Here is a 12,728-nt window from a genome sequence, read left to right as displayed (position 1 = left end):
CACCATGATCAAGTGGGGTTTATCCCAGGAATGCAAGGATTCTTCAATATATGCAAATTAATCAATGTGATACACCATATTAAGAAATTGAAACAAAAACCAAATGATCATCTCAATCGATGCACAGAAAGCTTTCGACAAAATTCAACACCGATTTATGATAAAAACCCTGCAGAAAGTAGGCATAAAGGGATGAGAAATGCAAATCAAAACTACAATGAGATATCATCTCACACCAGTCAGAATGGCCATCATCAAAAAATCTACAAACAATAAATGCTGGAGAGGGTGTGGAGAGAAGGGAACCCTCTTGCACTGTTGGTGGGAATGTAAATTGATACAGCCGCTATGGAGAGCAGTATGGAGGTTCCTTAAAAAACTAAAAATAGAACTACCATACGACCCAGCAATCCCACTACTGGGCATATACCCTGAGAAAGCCATAATTGTAAAAGAGTCATGTACCAAAATGTTCATTGCAGCTCTATTTACCATAGCCAGGACATGGAAGCAACCTAAGTGTCCATCAACAGATGAATGGATAAAGAAGATGTGGCACATATATGCAAGGGAATATTACTCAGCCATAAAAAGAAATGAAATTGAGTTATTTGTAGTTAGGTGGATGGACCTAGAGTCTGTCGTACAGAGTGAAAGAAGTCAGAAAGAGGAAAACAAATACCGTATGCTAACACATATATATGGAATCTAAGAAAAAAAGTCATGAAGAGCCTAGGGGCAAGAAGGGAATAAAGACAGAGACCTGCTAGAGAATGGACTTGAGGATATTGGGATGGGGAAGGGTAAGCTTTGACAAAGTGAGAGAGTTGCATGGACATATATACAGTACCAAACGTAAAACAGATAGCTAGTGGGAAGCAGTCGCATAGCACACGGAGATCAGCTCGGTGCTTCTTGACCACCTAGAGGGGTAGGATAAGGAGGGTTGGAGGGAGGGAGATGCAAGAGGGAAGAGGTATGGGAACATATGTATATGTATAACTGATTCACTTTGTTATAAAGCAGAAACTAACACACCATTGTAAAGCAATTATACTCCAATAAAGATGTTTAAAAAAAAAAGACACAGGTAGTCAAGGTGATAGAATACAATATCTAATCACATTTTGTCTAATGGATGAAGAAATTCATTTTAAATATAAAGATTCAGGTAGGCTAAAAGTAAAGGTATGGAAAAAATATTCCACATTAACAATAATCAAAAGAAAGCTGTTGTAGCTATATTAATTTCACAGAAGCAAACTTTAGGACAAGGGAAATCATCAGGGATTCAGAGGGGCACAACATAATGAAAAAGAAGTCAATTCTCCAAGAAGATATAGAAATGTTAAATGCATATGCAACTGAAAACAAAGTGTCAGAATATGTGAAGCAAAATCTGATAGAGATGAAAGGAGAGATAGACAAATCCACTATTACATTTGGAGACTTCAATACCACTCTGTCGTTAATTGATAGATCAAACACGCAGAAAATCAGTAGGTGACCTGAACAGCACTATCAATCAACTTGATCTACTTGACATTTATAAAATACTCCATCCAACAATAGAATACATATTACTCTCAAGTGACATAAAGCATTTATCAAGATAGGACAAATTCAAAACCATTAAACATACCTAAAAGAATAGAAATTATACAAAGTTTGTTCACAAACCACAATGGAATTAAACTGAAAATCAGTAACAAGAAGGTAGTTAGAGTATCCCCGAAATATTTGGAAATGAAATAGCATACTTTTGTATAATTTGTAGGTTAATGAAAAAGCCCAAAGAGAGATTGAAAATATATTTTTTAATCTAAATGAAAAATGTGTTTAACAAAATTGTAAAGAAAGCAGAGAGAAAAATAGAGTAAAAAATCAGTGAAATTGAAAACAGGAAAACAATAGAGAAAATCAAGGAAACCCAAAGTCGGTTCTTTGGAAAGATCAATAAAATTAATAAGCTTCTATTTAGGCTAACCAAGAGAAAAGAAGACAGAATTACAAACATCAGAAATATCAAATATTACACATATCGGGTCAGCTGAGGGGGAAGGACCCACTCCCACCTGCTGGTCTCGCGGAGCCTCAGTGCGCCAGAGGGATGAGTCTCAGGCTGTGCCAGGAGTGAAGTGGAAGGTGGAGGGCGGGGCAGACCCCCTGCTGAAGCACAGATGGGGCCTGGCGCCTCTCTGACCCTGCTGTCAGCCATGAGAGGACACAGGGAGTGGTGGTTGAGTGTGGCGCCCCTTCGCTTCCTCCTCCGCTATCTCAGGGAAGTGAGGCCTTGGTTTAAGGAGGGTGACCTCGGGTCAACAGAGTGGGTGTCCCAGGCCTTAAGATAGGTACCGTGATGATCCGTCTATTCCAGGAGAGCAGGGTCCGCGGAGTTCATCCAGCCCTTACTGTCACCCCAGGTAGGCCCTGGGCAGGTGTGGCCAGATGCAGTGCCCTCCTCTTGGTCTCGGGAGAGTGAGCTCTTGTTCTGCAAGTTCTGCCTCAGAGCAGCAGAGGGGTGGGGTGCAGGCCTGCCTGGCCAGGAGAAAGCCGAGGACTCCGAGTGGGCACTGATGGGACCATCCACCCCAGGACGGTGCGAGCAACCCAAAGGCCGGCCTTCCCCCTCCCGTCAGCGCTGGGGACTGGGGGCAGGATTGTGATTGCAGTCTGCGGCCTGAGGTGGCCCTCAGTTCCTCTTACAGGGACTCAAGTAACCCCGGGAGCGAGGATCTTGGTCTGAGGCAAGTGTCCTCGGGTGAGCAGAGCGGAGGAAGCCCAGGAAGGGCCGAGAGTCAGTCAAGGTGAGGACCCTGAATGTCGACCAGTGGGCCCCCCCACACCAGAGCAGAGGGGACACCACAGTGCCTGAGCTCACACAGCCTACTGTCTTGCCTGGAATCTGCAGGCTGAGCGGGCTGGTGTCACCCTCAGGAGTTTCACAAGTCCTCCCACTGGTCCTTAGGGCACAGACCAGTCAGGAAGACGGGGGACCCCCCAGAGCACTGTCTAAGGGAAGACCTATTAAGATGGCCTTGGTCAGAGCTGACAGGGTCAAGTTTCTCACACTCTTCCTCTCTCCCTCAGACCAGTTGGCCGCCATCACCACGCCCTGCCCACACCCCTGCCTGCTGCCCCCAGCACGGGTCATCATGCTTCACAGTCGGAAGAGTCAGTGCGACGTGCTTGAAGTAGGCCTTCAGGCCGGAAAAGAGGCTCAGGGCCTGGTGGGCGCACAGGTCCCTGTAGCTGAGGAGGAGGGGCCAGTGCCTCCTCGCTCTGTCCTTTGACCCAGGGCACCGCAGAGGCTGTACCTGCTGCTGGGACGCGGAGTGTGTCCCCGGAGGTCGCAGAGAGCCCGCTCCTTCATGGCCGTCGCAGCCATTCCACTGAGCAAGTCAAATGAGGGCTGCAGCAGGCAAGCAGAGGATGTGAGCACCTCCCAGGCTCCCGGGTTCTTGCTCTGTGACGTGCTAAACAAGAAGGTGGCCGAACTGGTGCAGTTCTTAAGTGTCAAGTATGTAAAACAGGAGCCCATCACAAAGGTAGAAATGCTGAGGAATGTCATCAAAGAGCACAAGGACCACTTCCCTGCGATCTTCAGCAAAGCCTGTGAGTGCATGGAGGTTGTCTTTGGCATTGAAGTGAAGGAAGTGGACCCCACCAGCCACTCCTATGTGCTCGTGAAGACACTAGACCTCACCTACGACGGGATGCTGAGTGATGACCAGCGCGTGCCCAAGGCTGGCCTCCTGGTACTTATCCTGGGTGTGATCTTCTTGCAGGGCAACCGTGCCCCTGAGGAGAAAATCTGGGAAGTGCTGAGTGTTACTGGGATGTATGCTGGGCAGGAGGATTTCATCTACGGGGAGACCAAGAAGCTCATCACCAAAGAGTTGGTGGAGGAGAAGTACCTGGAGTACCGCCAGGTGCCCGACAGTGATCCCCCACACTGCGAATTCCTGTGGGGTCCAAGGGCCCACGCTGAAAGCAGCAAGATGAAAGTCCTGGAGTTTTTTGCCAAGATCAATGAGACTGACCCCACTGCATTCTCACGCTGGTATGAGGAAGCTTTGAGAGATGAGAAAGAGAGAGCTCAGGCCAGAGCTGCCGCGGGGGCTAATACTTCTGCCATGGCCAGTGGCAGCTCCAGTGTCATGCCCAGCAGCCTCTCCTGCCCTGAGTGAAGTCAGAGGAAGATTCTCCACTCTGTGTTTGAGGTCAAGGTTCTAAATAGTGGAGGGCTGAATTGCAGATTTTATCTTGTTTTTTCTAAAGGTTTTTAGCTTTAGAGTCTAGGTTCGTGAATAACATTGGTCACATATTTATTGCTGTTTGTCAGGCTTTAGAATAAGAATTTTGCTAGTCTGTAACACAAATTGGGAAGTCTTTCATCATATTTTGCAATCTGGAACAGGATAACATGGCATTGGAATAGGAATTTTCTTAGAAACATGCAAGGGCCCAGGAATAAAATAGATGGGAGCGAGAAATAGAAGAAAAAAATGTAAAAGATGGTTATCCTAAGAATCCTGTATCCCGTTTAGTCTGTTGTTTTGTAAGATTAAAGTTATACACCTCGATTTACTTGACTAATTAAACAAGGTGTGAGAAATTAAATCTTAATAAATGAGAGTCCTGGCTCACTAGCTCATTTATGCTTATAGGCGGGTGTTAGAGGTGAGAGAAAAGCCTAGAATGGAAAACTGGTCCTGGCAGTTTCTCTGGGATCGTGGAGAAGCATAGCCCAGTCTCCACCTGGAGCAGGTGTCCTGCCCTTCTGTCCCCACGCCACTGAACACAGTGCACAGACTTGGTGTTCTATACACATCATCTGCAAGGATTTCCTGAGAAAAGGCTGATATTTCTTTGAAGTGGTGCCCAGAGGCTGGCACTTTTTCCCCCTGGGAGAGCCAGAGCCCATGCCACTGAGAGGACATTTTAATTAAGTTATCTTGAGTGCAATTTGGCCAACTCTAAGCAAGGGCTAGATTTTTGGTGGGGGTGAGATGAATGAAAATAGTTGTTTGGATGGAAAAGCAGCTGAGAGGGGGGAAAGGAGTTAGTCCTTGACTCAAATTCCGGAAGCTTTGAGTTGCATTCAACTGGGGAAGACCTCCCAATATCCAAATTAAAGATTATATCCACTAACAGGGAAAATTTACTGAGTTTTATTTACAAAGCAGCATTTGAGGCTCACTCGTTTTACGTCCTAGAGTGCTATGTGTTCTCTGAGATGCCATGGAGCACACACACACACACACACACAATCCCAGGAGAGACTGATAGAGTCTGGGGTCAAAATCATATTAGAATTACTGCTATTATTAAAGATCCATTAAATGCCAGGCCATGTGCTTGACTTACATTATATACTGTACATTCCAGCAGTCCCACAAGTCAGGGCTTATTAGACCCACTTCACAAATGAAGAAACTAAGGCTCACATTGGCCACATAGCCATGGACCCAGTATCACATGTCCAGTAAGTGACAGAGCTGGGACTGGATCCCTGGTCTGAATTCATCGAGGTCCCGGCTGTTCCCACTACTCCCAGCCTGAGGCCGACCTTTTGTCTCTTAGTTCGTTTCCCTCCCCAGTACTGCATCATGGCAACAAAAAGAAGGGCCCTGTGTCCAGTGTGCTAAAAGCAGGCCTAAAGAAGGAAGGAGACGGTGAGAAACTGGACTTGGGGATTGTCTGTGAGCTTTATTTACCTCTGGTCCTCCTGCCTGGGTCCCAGGGCTTCCTGAGAGCTGAGTGTGCCCAGATGCTGGCACTTCTGTCCGGGCCTGGCACTGTCCTGCATTATGCACCCTTCCACTGGTCTTCCTTCATGTGCCCTCCTGTCCAGCTCTGGATCCTGGCCTGCTGGCCGGCTCATCACTTCCTCTTCTCTGAAGACTGGACCCTGCTCCCAGTGGAACAGCCCCAAATATTGTGTCCAAGTTATTTTAGTATGTCTCCCATTTTCTCGTTAGGTTAAACAGAAAATTAACTTAATCCCTCACCCATATGAAGCTGGATTTATGCAGTGATGTCCTGAGAGAAGGGATTCCTCTGGGCATGACTTAAAGTTCTGAAATGTCAGCAGGACCTTTCTCCTTTACTTTGAGAAGCAAGGATTTGGCCAGAATGACCAGGAGCCAGGGAAGGATACTCTCAGTCATCGAGGGTCATTGAGAGCATCCTGGCGAGAGCGATTGCCAGAGCCCACGAGAGAGCACGTACAAAACCGAGTCCAGAGAGCCCCAGGCACGCTGGCGGTCAGGGCTCTCTGAGCCCAGAGTTCAGGGCCCAGAAGGAGAGATGGTGGGGAACCTGGGCGGGTGGTACTGGACGCCTTACAAGAATAGGCTGGGGAATCTCGGCATCCTCATGACCAGCCGGAAGCCCCAGTGTGGTCTGAGTGGGTAGGTCATTGGGAGGAGTGGACCAGCCACATGCCAGACACCACCCGCTGCCTTAGAGTCGCCCGTGTGTCCTGTCAGGAAGAGCACAGCTGCTCCCCTGCATCATTTGGGTGAGCTACATTTCCTGACACCTCTAGTGGTCCAGTGCTCCCTTGCCAGCATCCCCGCGCTGGGAGCTGTCTTGATGCCTGCTGGAGGCTGGGATGTGCCCTGTGCGTAGTGGACCCCTCCATAGCCGCTGGGCTACGTGAGTGAGTGGGGTGGTGACCGACGTCTGCCAGGTGAGACAGGCCAGGGGCACCGATGAAGAGTGGAAGGCCGTGCGCAGCCACAAGGAGGGGGCAATTGGAGGGGCTATCCCTGGGACTAATCACCTCAGAGACTCTGCAGCAAAAGGGCTGGGTGTGAACGCGCACTGAAACATGATCCAGGTGTTGTCCCCAGCTCAGGCTGCCTCCCACGGATTCTGAGCTGTTGGGACACTAGAGGGCGGGTGTCCTGTGGCTCTGACTGCCGGTCTATGTTGCCACCAGATTCTGTCTGGGATTGAGGATTGGCCTGCATTATCTTCCCAGGCAGTAAACTGGGATATCGTAGGACTTTACTCATTTGCTTTCCATTTCTTAGAGATCACTGTCCTTCATGGCCTGATGTTCAATCAGTTAAAACTTGTTTCATATATTTCATCTGGATTTTTAGGTATATCAGGTAGGAGTTCAGTTCCTCTTACTCCATTATGGCCAGAAGCAGAAGTCCTATAATGCAAATTAAAACCAGAATTGAAAGACTATGGGACACATTTATGTTAATATAGACATACTTACATACAGCTAGGAGAATATACAGCAAAATGTCAACAATGTATTTCTCTGCTAGTGGATATGTAATTGATTTCTTTATTTTCTTATTCACGGTTTTAAAATTTTTCCAACATTTTGGAAACACATATGAATTACCTTTATAAATATGTTAAAATGTGATTTTGACTGCCAAAAATAAATACACATCCTCTAAATGGTTTGTTTGCAAAAAATTGATCAACCTCTTGCTGGATTCTACCCAGATTCTGGCATGCCTACTGCTTGTCTGACTAGAAAGAAAAAGAAATGCAATCCAATTAGTAAGCTATGTGTAGTCATCCAACTTCCCTCATACTTTCAAAGACAGTGCTGCACAGATAAGAACCCACCTCCTTTTTAAAGCCCTCTCTCCAGAAAAAGTATATTTACATCTAAATCATATTCTCCATGATATGATTAGATCCAATATTTATACAAAGGACAGTACACAGGCAATTTGGGGAGAAGGAATTATAATTATCACGTTCATTACTATGAGTGTTGTTTATGTCTCTTGTCAGAGCGCATAATAAATAAATCATGTTATTTTAAAAATACGTTCTTCCGTCATTACTGCATTAATTCCAAGTTGTGCCTGAAAATGCACTTTTATTTTCTTATGACTGACGCAACATTTTCATTAGAATGTTTATCATTTTCTTTCATAGACTATTTATCAACACACAGTTTCTCAACACATGGTTATCTTTCACAAAGTAAATATCATGTAAAAAGTGCTATAATTGATAATTTTGACAATCTTCTCTACTGTATATGTTACGTGCTTTGTTGTTAGCTGTATTTCACATACTCATTTTCTACACTCAACAATTCCACTATTTTAATGGTTTCATTCACACACTGCCCTAACAAAGCCATTAATGCTTATTGATGTGATTCAGTATTATTTATACCTTAGGATATTCTCATCACTGTATTGTTTGTTCCTTGTTCTTTACTTTTCTTTCTTTTTCTCTTTCTTTCTTTTTATTAGAACAACCACATAGCCGCTTTCTTCATGTGAACAATTTCTCTTTATTAGACCATGGCCAACTTTCTGGAACTAATCAATCCCTGAGTTTAACCAAATGATTTTGATCCAAATGTGTTTCTGTGGATTTTTCAGTTGTAAAATATATACACATTATTTATTTCTTTGCAATGGAATAATCTTACAATACTTTTATTTTTCCATTTTTACAACGTAGGTTCATATTCTCCAAAAAAAAGGGTGCAAGTGAAACTATACTTCAATTTAAGAAAAAAAAATAATAAAGATACAAGTGAATTAATAAGCGCCAGTAACTCTGCCAATACTATTTTTTTTACCAATACCACTTAATAAATTGGCTAGCATTTTCCTCTTGAAAATTAAAACTGTTCCTAATTTTCCCACATTATCACCTTGTTTCCTTTATATGCATTTGCTCTAGATCTAAATAATTTGATCACTATTCTACACTTTTAAACAATTACACATTACTACTGTAAGACATTTTTTTGTTTATATGATTATAAGTATCCTGTCATTTTTGCCCTTTCTGCAAACTCCTATATTATCTGTCATTTTCTCTATATGCACAGTTTCATATACTTTAAACTATGTCTGCAATGGGCTGAATAGCTGTGTCTCCCCCAAATCCTTATGTGTTTGGAGGTGAGGTCTTTGGGAAGTAATTAGGTCGTGAAGGTGGAGCCCTCATGAATGGGATTGGTGCCCTTATAAGAGGCCAGAAAGCTAGCTAGTTCTCTTTCTGCCATGTAAGGATACTGAGAAGTTAACAGTCTGCAACCTGGAAGAGAGCTTTCACCAGAACCCAACCATGCTGGCACCATGATCTCACCCTTCTAGCCTTCAGAACTATGAGATATAAAGTTCTGTTGTTATTAAGTCACTCAGTTTATGGTATCTTTTTATAGGAGCCTAAGCTGACCAAGACAGTGTCCAAAACCATTGTTTTATAACAGTCTTTTAAAAAAACTCTCAGATATTTCAGCTTCTTTGATCTTTTCGAAGGAACAGTTTTTGTTCCATTGATATTATTTATTGTTTTTCTAATTTCAATTTCATTGGTTTCTGCTCTTATCTATATTATTACTATCATTCTTCTTGCCTTGGGTTTAATTTAGTTTTATAATTTCTCACGGTAGGAGCTGATGCTATCAAGTTGAGTCTTTTCTTCCTTTCTAATATAAGCATTTAATGACATAAATTTCCCACTTAGCTCTTCTTTAGCCAAGTCCCAAAAATTGTGATATGGTGTATTTAGATTTTCATTCAGTCCAAAATATTTTCTAATTTCCTTGAATAATTTCTTTTGAAGCATGTGTTAGTAAAAATGTGTTGTTTAATTTCCAAATATCTGGGAACCTTGATGATATTTGAAAAAAATATTGAGGCCTTAAGTGCTAGAGTGAGGAGTTGGTAACTAATGTGTTGAGCAATGGGGAGCCTTGATGATTTTTGAGAAGTATGCTGACATGATCTGAGCTATGTTTGAGGAAGGACAATCTTGAGGGATAGAATGGATTGGCGGCAGGAAGTAGGGAGGTAGCTAAGAGTCAGCTACTCATTCTAGCCAACTATGCCAGATCATGCACTTACATCTATTGAATTTCTATTTCTGAAAGACCATTTCTAAGTATTCAAGTCACTTTGAATTTAAATCCCAATTTAAATGTACTAGCAAATTCACTAGTTAGTGTCATCTGCAAACCTAATTAGCACATACTTTATCTCCATGAATGACTGGTTTAACCATTACCATGGCCAAGCCAGTTAAATTGCTCAATTTGGGCTAAAGTTGTTGCTACTGGAATAGATATTTGCATTTAATATATGCATTTCAAACTATAAGCAGTTGCTACTTAGCTACTTAGAACCTAAAACGTAATTGTCAGGAGACGTAATTAGTATGAAATCAGAATCTTATAAATCTCTGCCTAATTATTCTGAGTTATATATCTAGATGTCTGGTTGCTATATATTTTTCCAAGGTTTCATACTCTTTTAAACCAAAGCATTTAAACCAAAGAACTGTGAGACAATAAAGTTCTGTTGTTTTTAGCTATCCAGTTTGTAGTACTTTGTTTTGGCAGCCCAAGAAAACGAATACAGATTTTGGTACCAGGAAGCGTGATGCTACTGTAACAAATATCTAAAATATAGAAGCAGATTTGGAATTGGATAATGGGTAGAGCTTGGAAGAATTCCTAAGTGTTGATTTTTTAAAAAAGCTTAGCTTGCCTTTAAGAGAAGATGGTAAAAATATGAACACTAAAGCACTTCTGGTGAGGCCTGAAAAGGGAATGATGAATGCATTATTGAGCACTGAAGGAAAAGCAATCCACGTTATAAAGTGGCAGAAAATTTGTTTGAATTGTGTTTTTTTGTTGGGTGAAATGTAGAACTTATAAACTATAAACCTGGATATTCAGCTGAGAAAATTTTCGAAGTGTGGAAGATACAGCCTGATTTCTTCTTACTGCTTATATTAAAATGCGAGAGTAAAGATATAAATTAAGGAATAAATTATTAAGCCAAAAGCAACTAGCACTTAATGACTTGGAAAATTCTCAGTCTATCTAGATATCATGATCTGGAAACAAGGCCAAGGGTGTGGCTGAACAACTGTTGGCTAAATTGATTAGGTACGTGCTTTGTGGATCCAATCAACCATCTCAGCAATAGGAATGTGGTGATCCTGGAAGGATCTGGGAGAAACCCCATGTCAAATGGGGTGAATTCTCTTGACATTCATAGAAGACAGAAAAGATTTTTGAGAAGTATACCAACATGGCATTTCTAGCCTAGATTGAAAGGGACAGAGGTGGGACAAGGTGAAGGAAGCATGACTCTAAGGGCAGAGCCATGGATGCAAAGGCCAGAAAGAGCACAGGCCAAGGGGGCAGAGTGGCCATCTCCTTGTTTCCAGAGGGTAGGGCTGCTGCCCAGGGCTAAGAGGGCAGAGCATTCTTAGGTCCTGGAACCTAGTGAAACTTGCCCTGCTGTGTTGTGAACTTACTTTAGATTAATGACACCTTTTTTTTCTTCTTCCAATCTCTCCCTTTTAGAATAGGTTTTCTATATCTGCAACCATAATATACAGTCTTGCAGGTTTTACCCAGATTTAATAGAAACAGACACATAATAATGTATACAGCATTTTAAACCATTTACTTTTCTGTGTTTCTTACCCTATTCTTAGATCGATAGCAGGTAAACTTAGGTGATGCTCAAACATTAGTAAGTCTGATACAGTTATCAAATTACCATTGCCTTGAAAAGTAGTCAATAAGAATTTTAATGCTTTACTATAAGAAGAACATTTTATATATATAATTTATTTATTTTTTGGCTGCGCCACACAGCATGCAGGATCTTAGTCCCCAACCAGGGATCGAACCCAGACCACTTGCAGTGGAAGCGCTGAACCACTGCACCGCCAGGGAAGTCCCTAGGATGTCTATCTTAAGCCTGTTCTATAATTGTGTCTTTGAAGCAGATAATTTCTTTTCCAGTTTTCACGGGTCTATAGATGGAGAAGAATTATGCCCCAAGATGGACCATACTCATAGTCTCACCTGTAACTTATTTAAATGATATATATGATACGATTTGAGACTTTAGTTGATTATGCTTAGATGATATTTTGGACTTAAAGTTGATGCTGGAATGGGTTAAGACTTTGAGGGATGTTGGGATGGGATTAATGTATTTTGTACATGGGAAGTACATGAATTTGGGAGGATGCAAAGGGAAGATTGTTATGGGTTGAACTGTGCCCCCCCCCAAAAAAAAGATATGTTGAAGTTCTAATTCTCAGTATCTGTGAAAGTGACTTTATTTGAGAAGAGGTTCTTTGCAGATGTAATCAAGTCATTATTGTGGGCTCGAATCCAATATGACTGGTGTACTTATAAAAAAAGGAAATGATGTGAAGACACAGATACAGGAAGAACACCACAGAAAGGTGGAGTCAGAGATTGGAACGAGGCATCTACAAGCCAAGGAATACAAAGTATTGCTAGCCGTCCCTGGAAGCTAGGAGAGGGGCACGGAACAGATGCTCCCTCATAGTCCTCCTAAGGAACCAGCCTTGCTGACATCATGATTTCAGATTTCTAGCCTCCAGAGCTGAGAGACAACCAATTTCTACTGTTTCAAACACCCAGTTTAGCCAGTTTGTAGTACTTTGTTTTGCCATCCCTCTCAAACTAACATGCCCACCCTCAAGTCCCATCCATATATTTTTTTAAGCAACCTGTGAAACCCAGGATCCTTCCATTTTCAGGTGTTTGTTCAGCAGCCAAACGTAGCAGCACGATGTCTTGAGCACAGTATAAAGCAAATTTTGCTGCAATTTCTATGACTAAAACTAGACAATATTATAAGTTTAAGAATCATTGCATAAATTAAAGAACTACTAAAGAGTATGCTTTGAAAACAGGGTAGACGGGTAGCAGAAATTTC

General features: G+C 42.5%; 1 protein-coding gene across 1 annotated transcript; it reads left to right on the top strand.

Moving 5' to 3' along the window:
- Positions 1–3,155: 3,155 nt before the first annotated feature.
- Positions 3,156–4,190, top strand: LOC112404085 (putative MAGE domain-containing protein MAGEA13P). The gene is given in 3 exon segments (XM_024751898.1): positions 3,156–3,263; positions 3,266–3,340; positions 3,342–4,190. Coding segments are annotated over 3 exon segments (1,032 nt in total).
- The last annotated feature ends 8,538 nt before the right edge of the window (positions 4,191–12,728 follow it).

This window comes from Neophocaena asiaeorientalis, unplaced genomic scaffold, assembly GCF_003031525.2.
Source record: "Neophocaena asiaeorientalis asiaeorientalis breed wild unplaced genomic scaffold, Neophocaena_asiaeorientalis_V1.1 scaffold961, whole genome shotgun sequence".
Lineage (NCBI taxonomy): Eukaryota > Metazoa > Chordata > Mammalia > Artiodactyla > Phocoenidae > Neophocaena > Neophocaena asiaeorientalis.
Note: the sequence above shows the minus strand (reverse complement) of the source record. Positions and strands in the feature narration are given on the sequence as shown.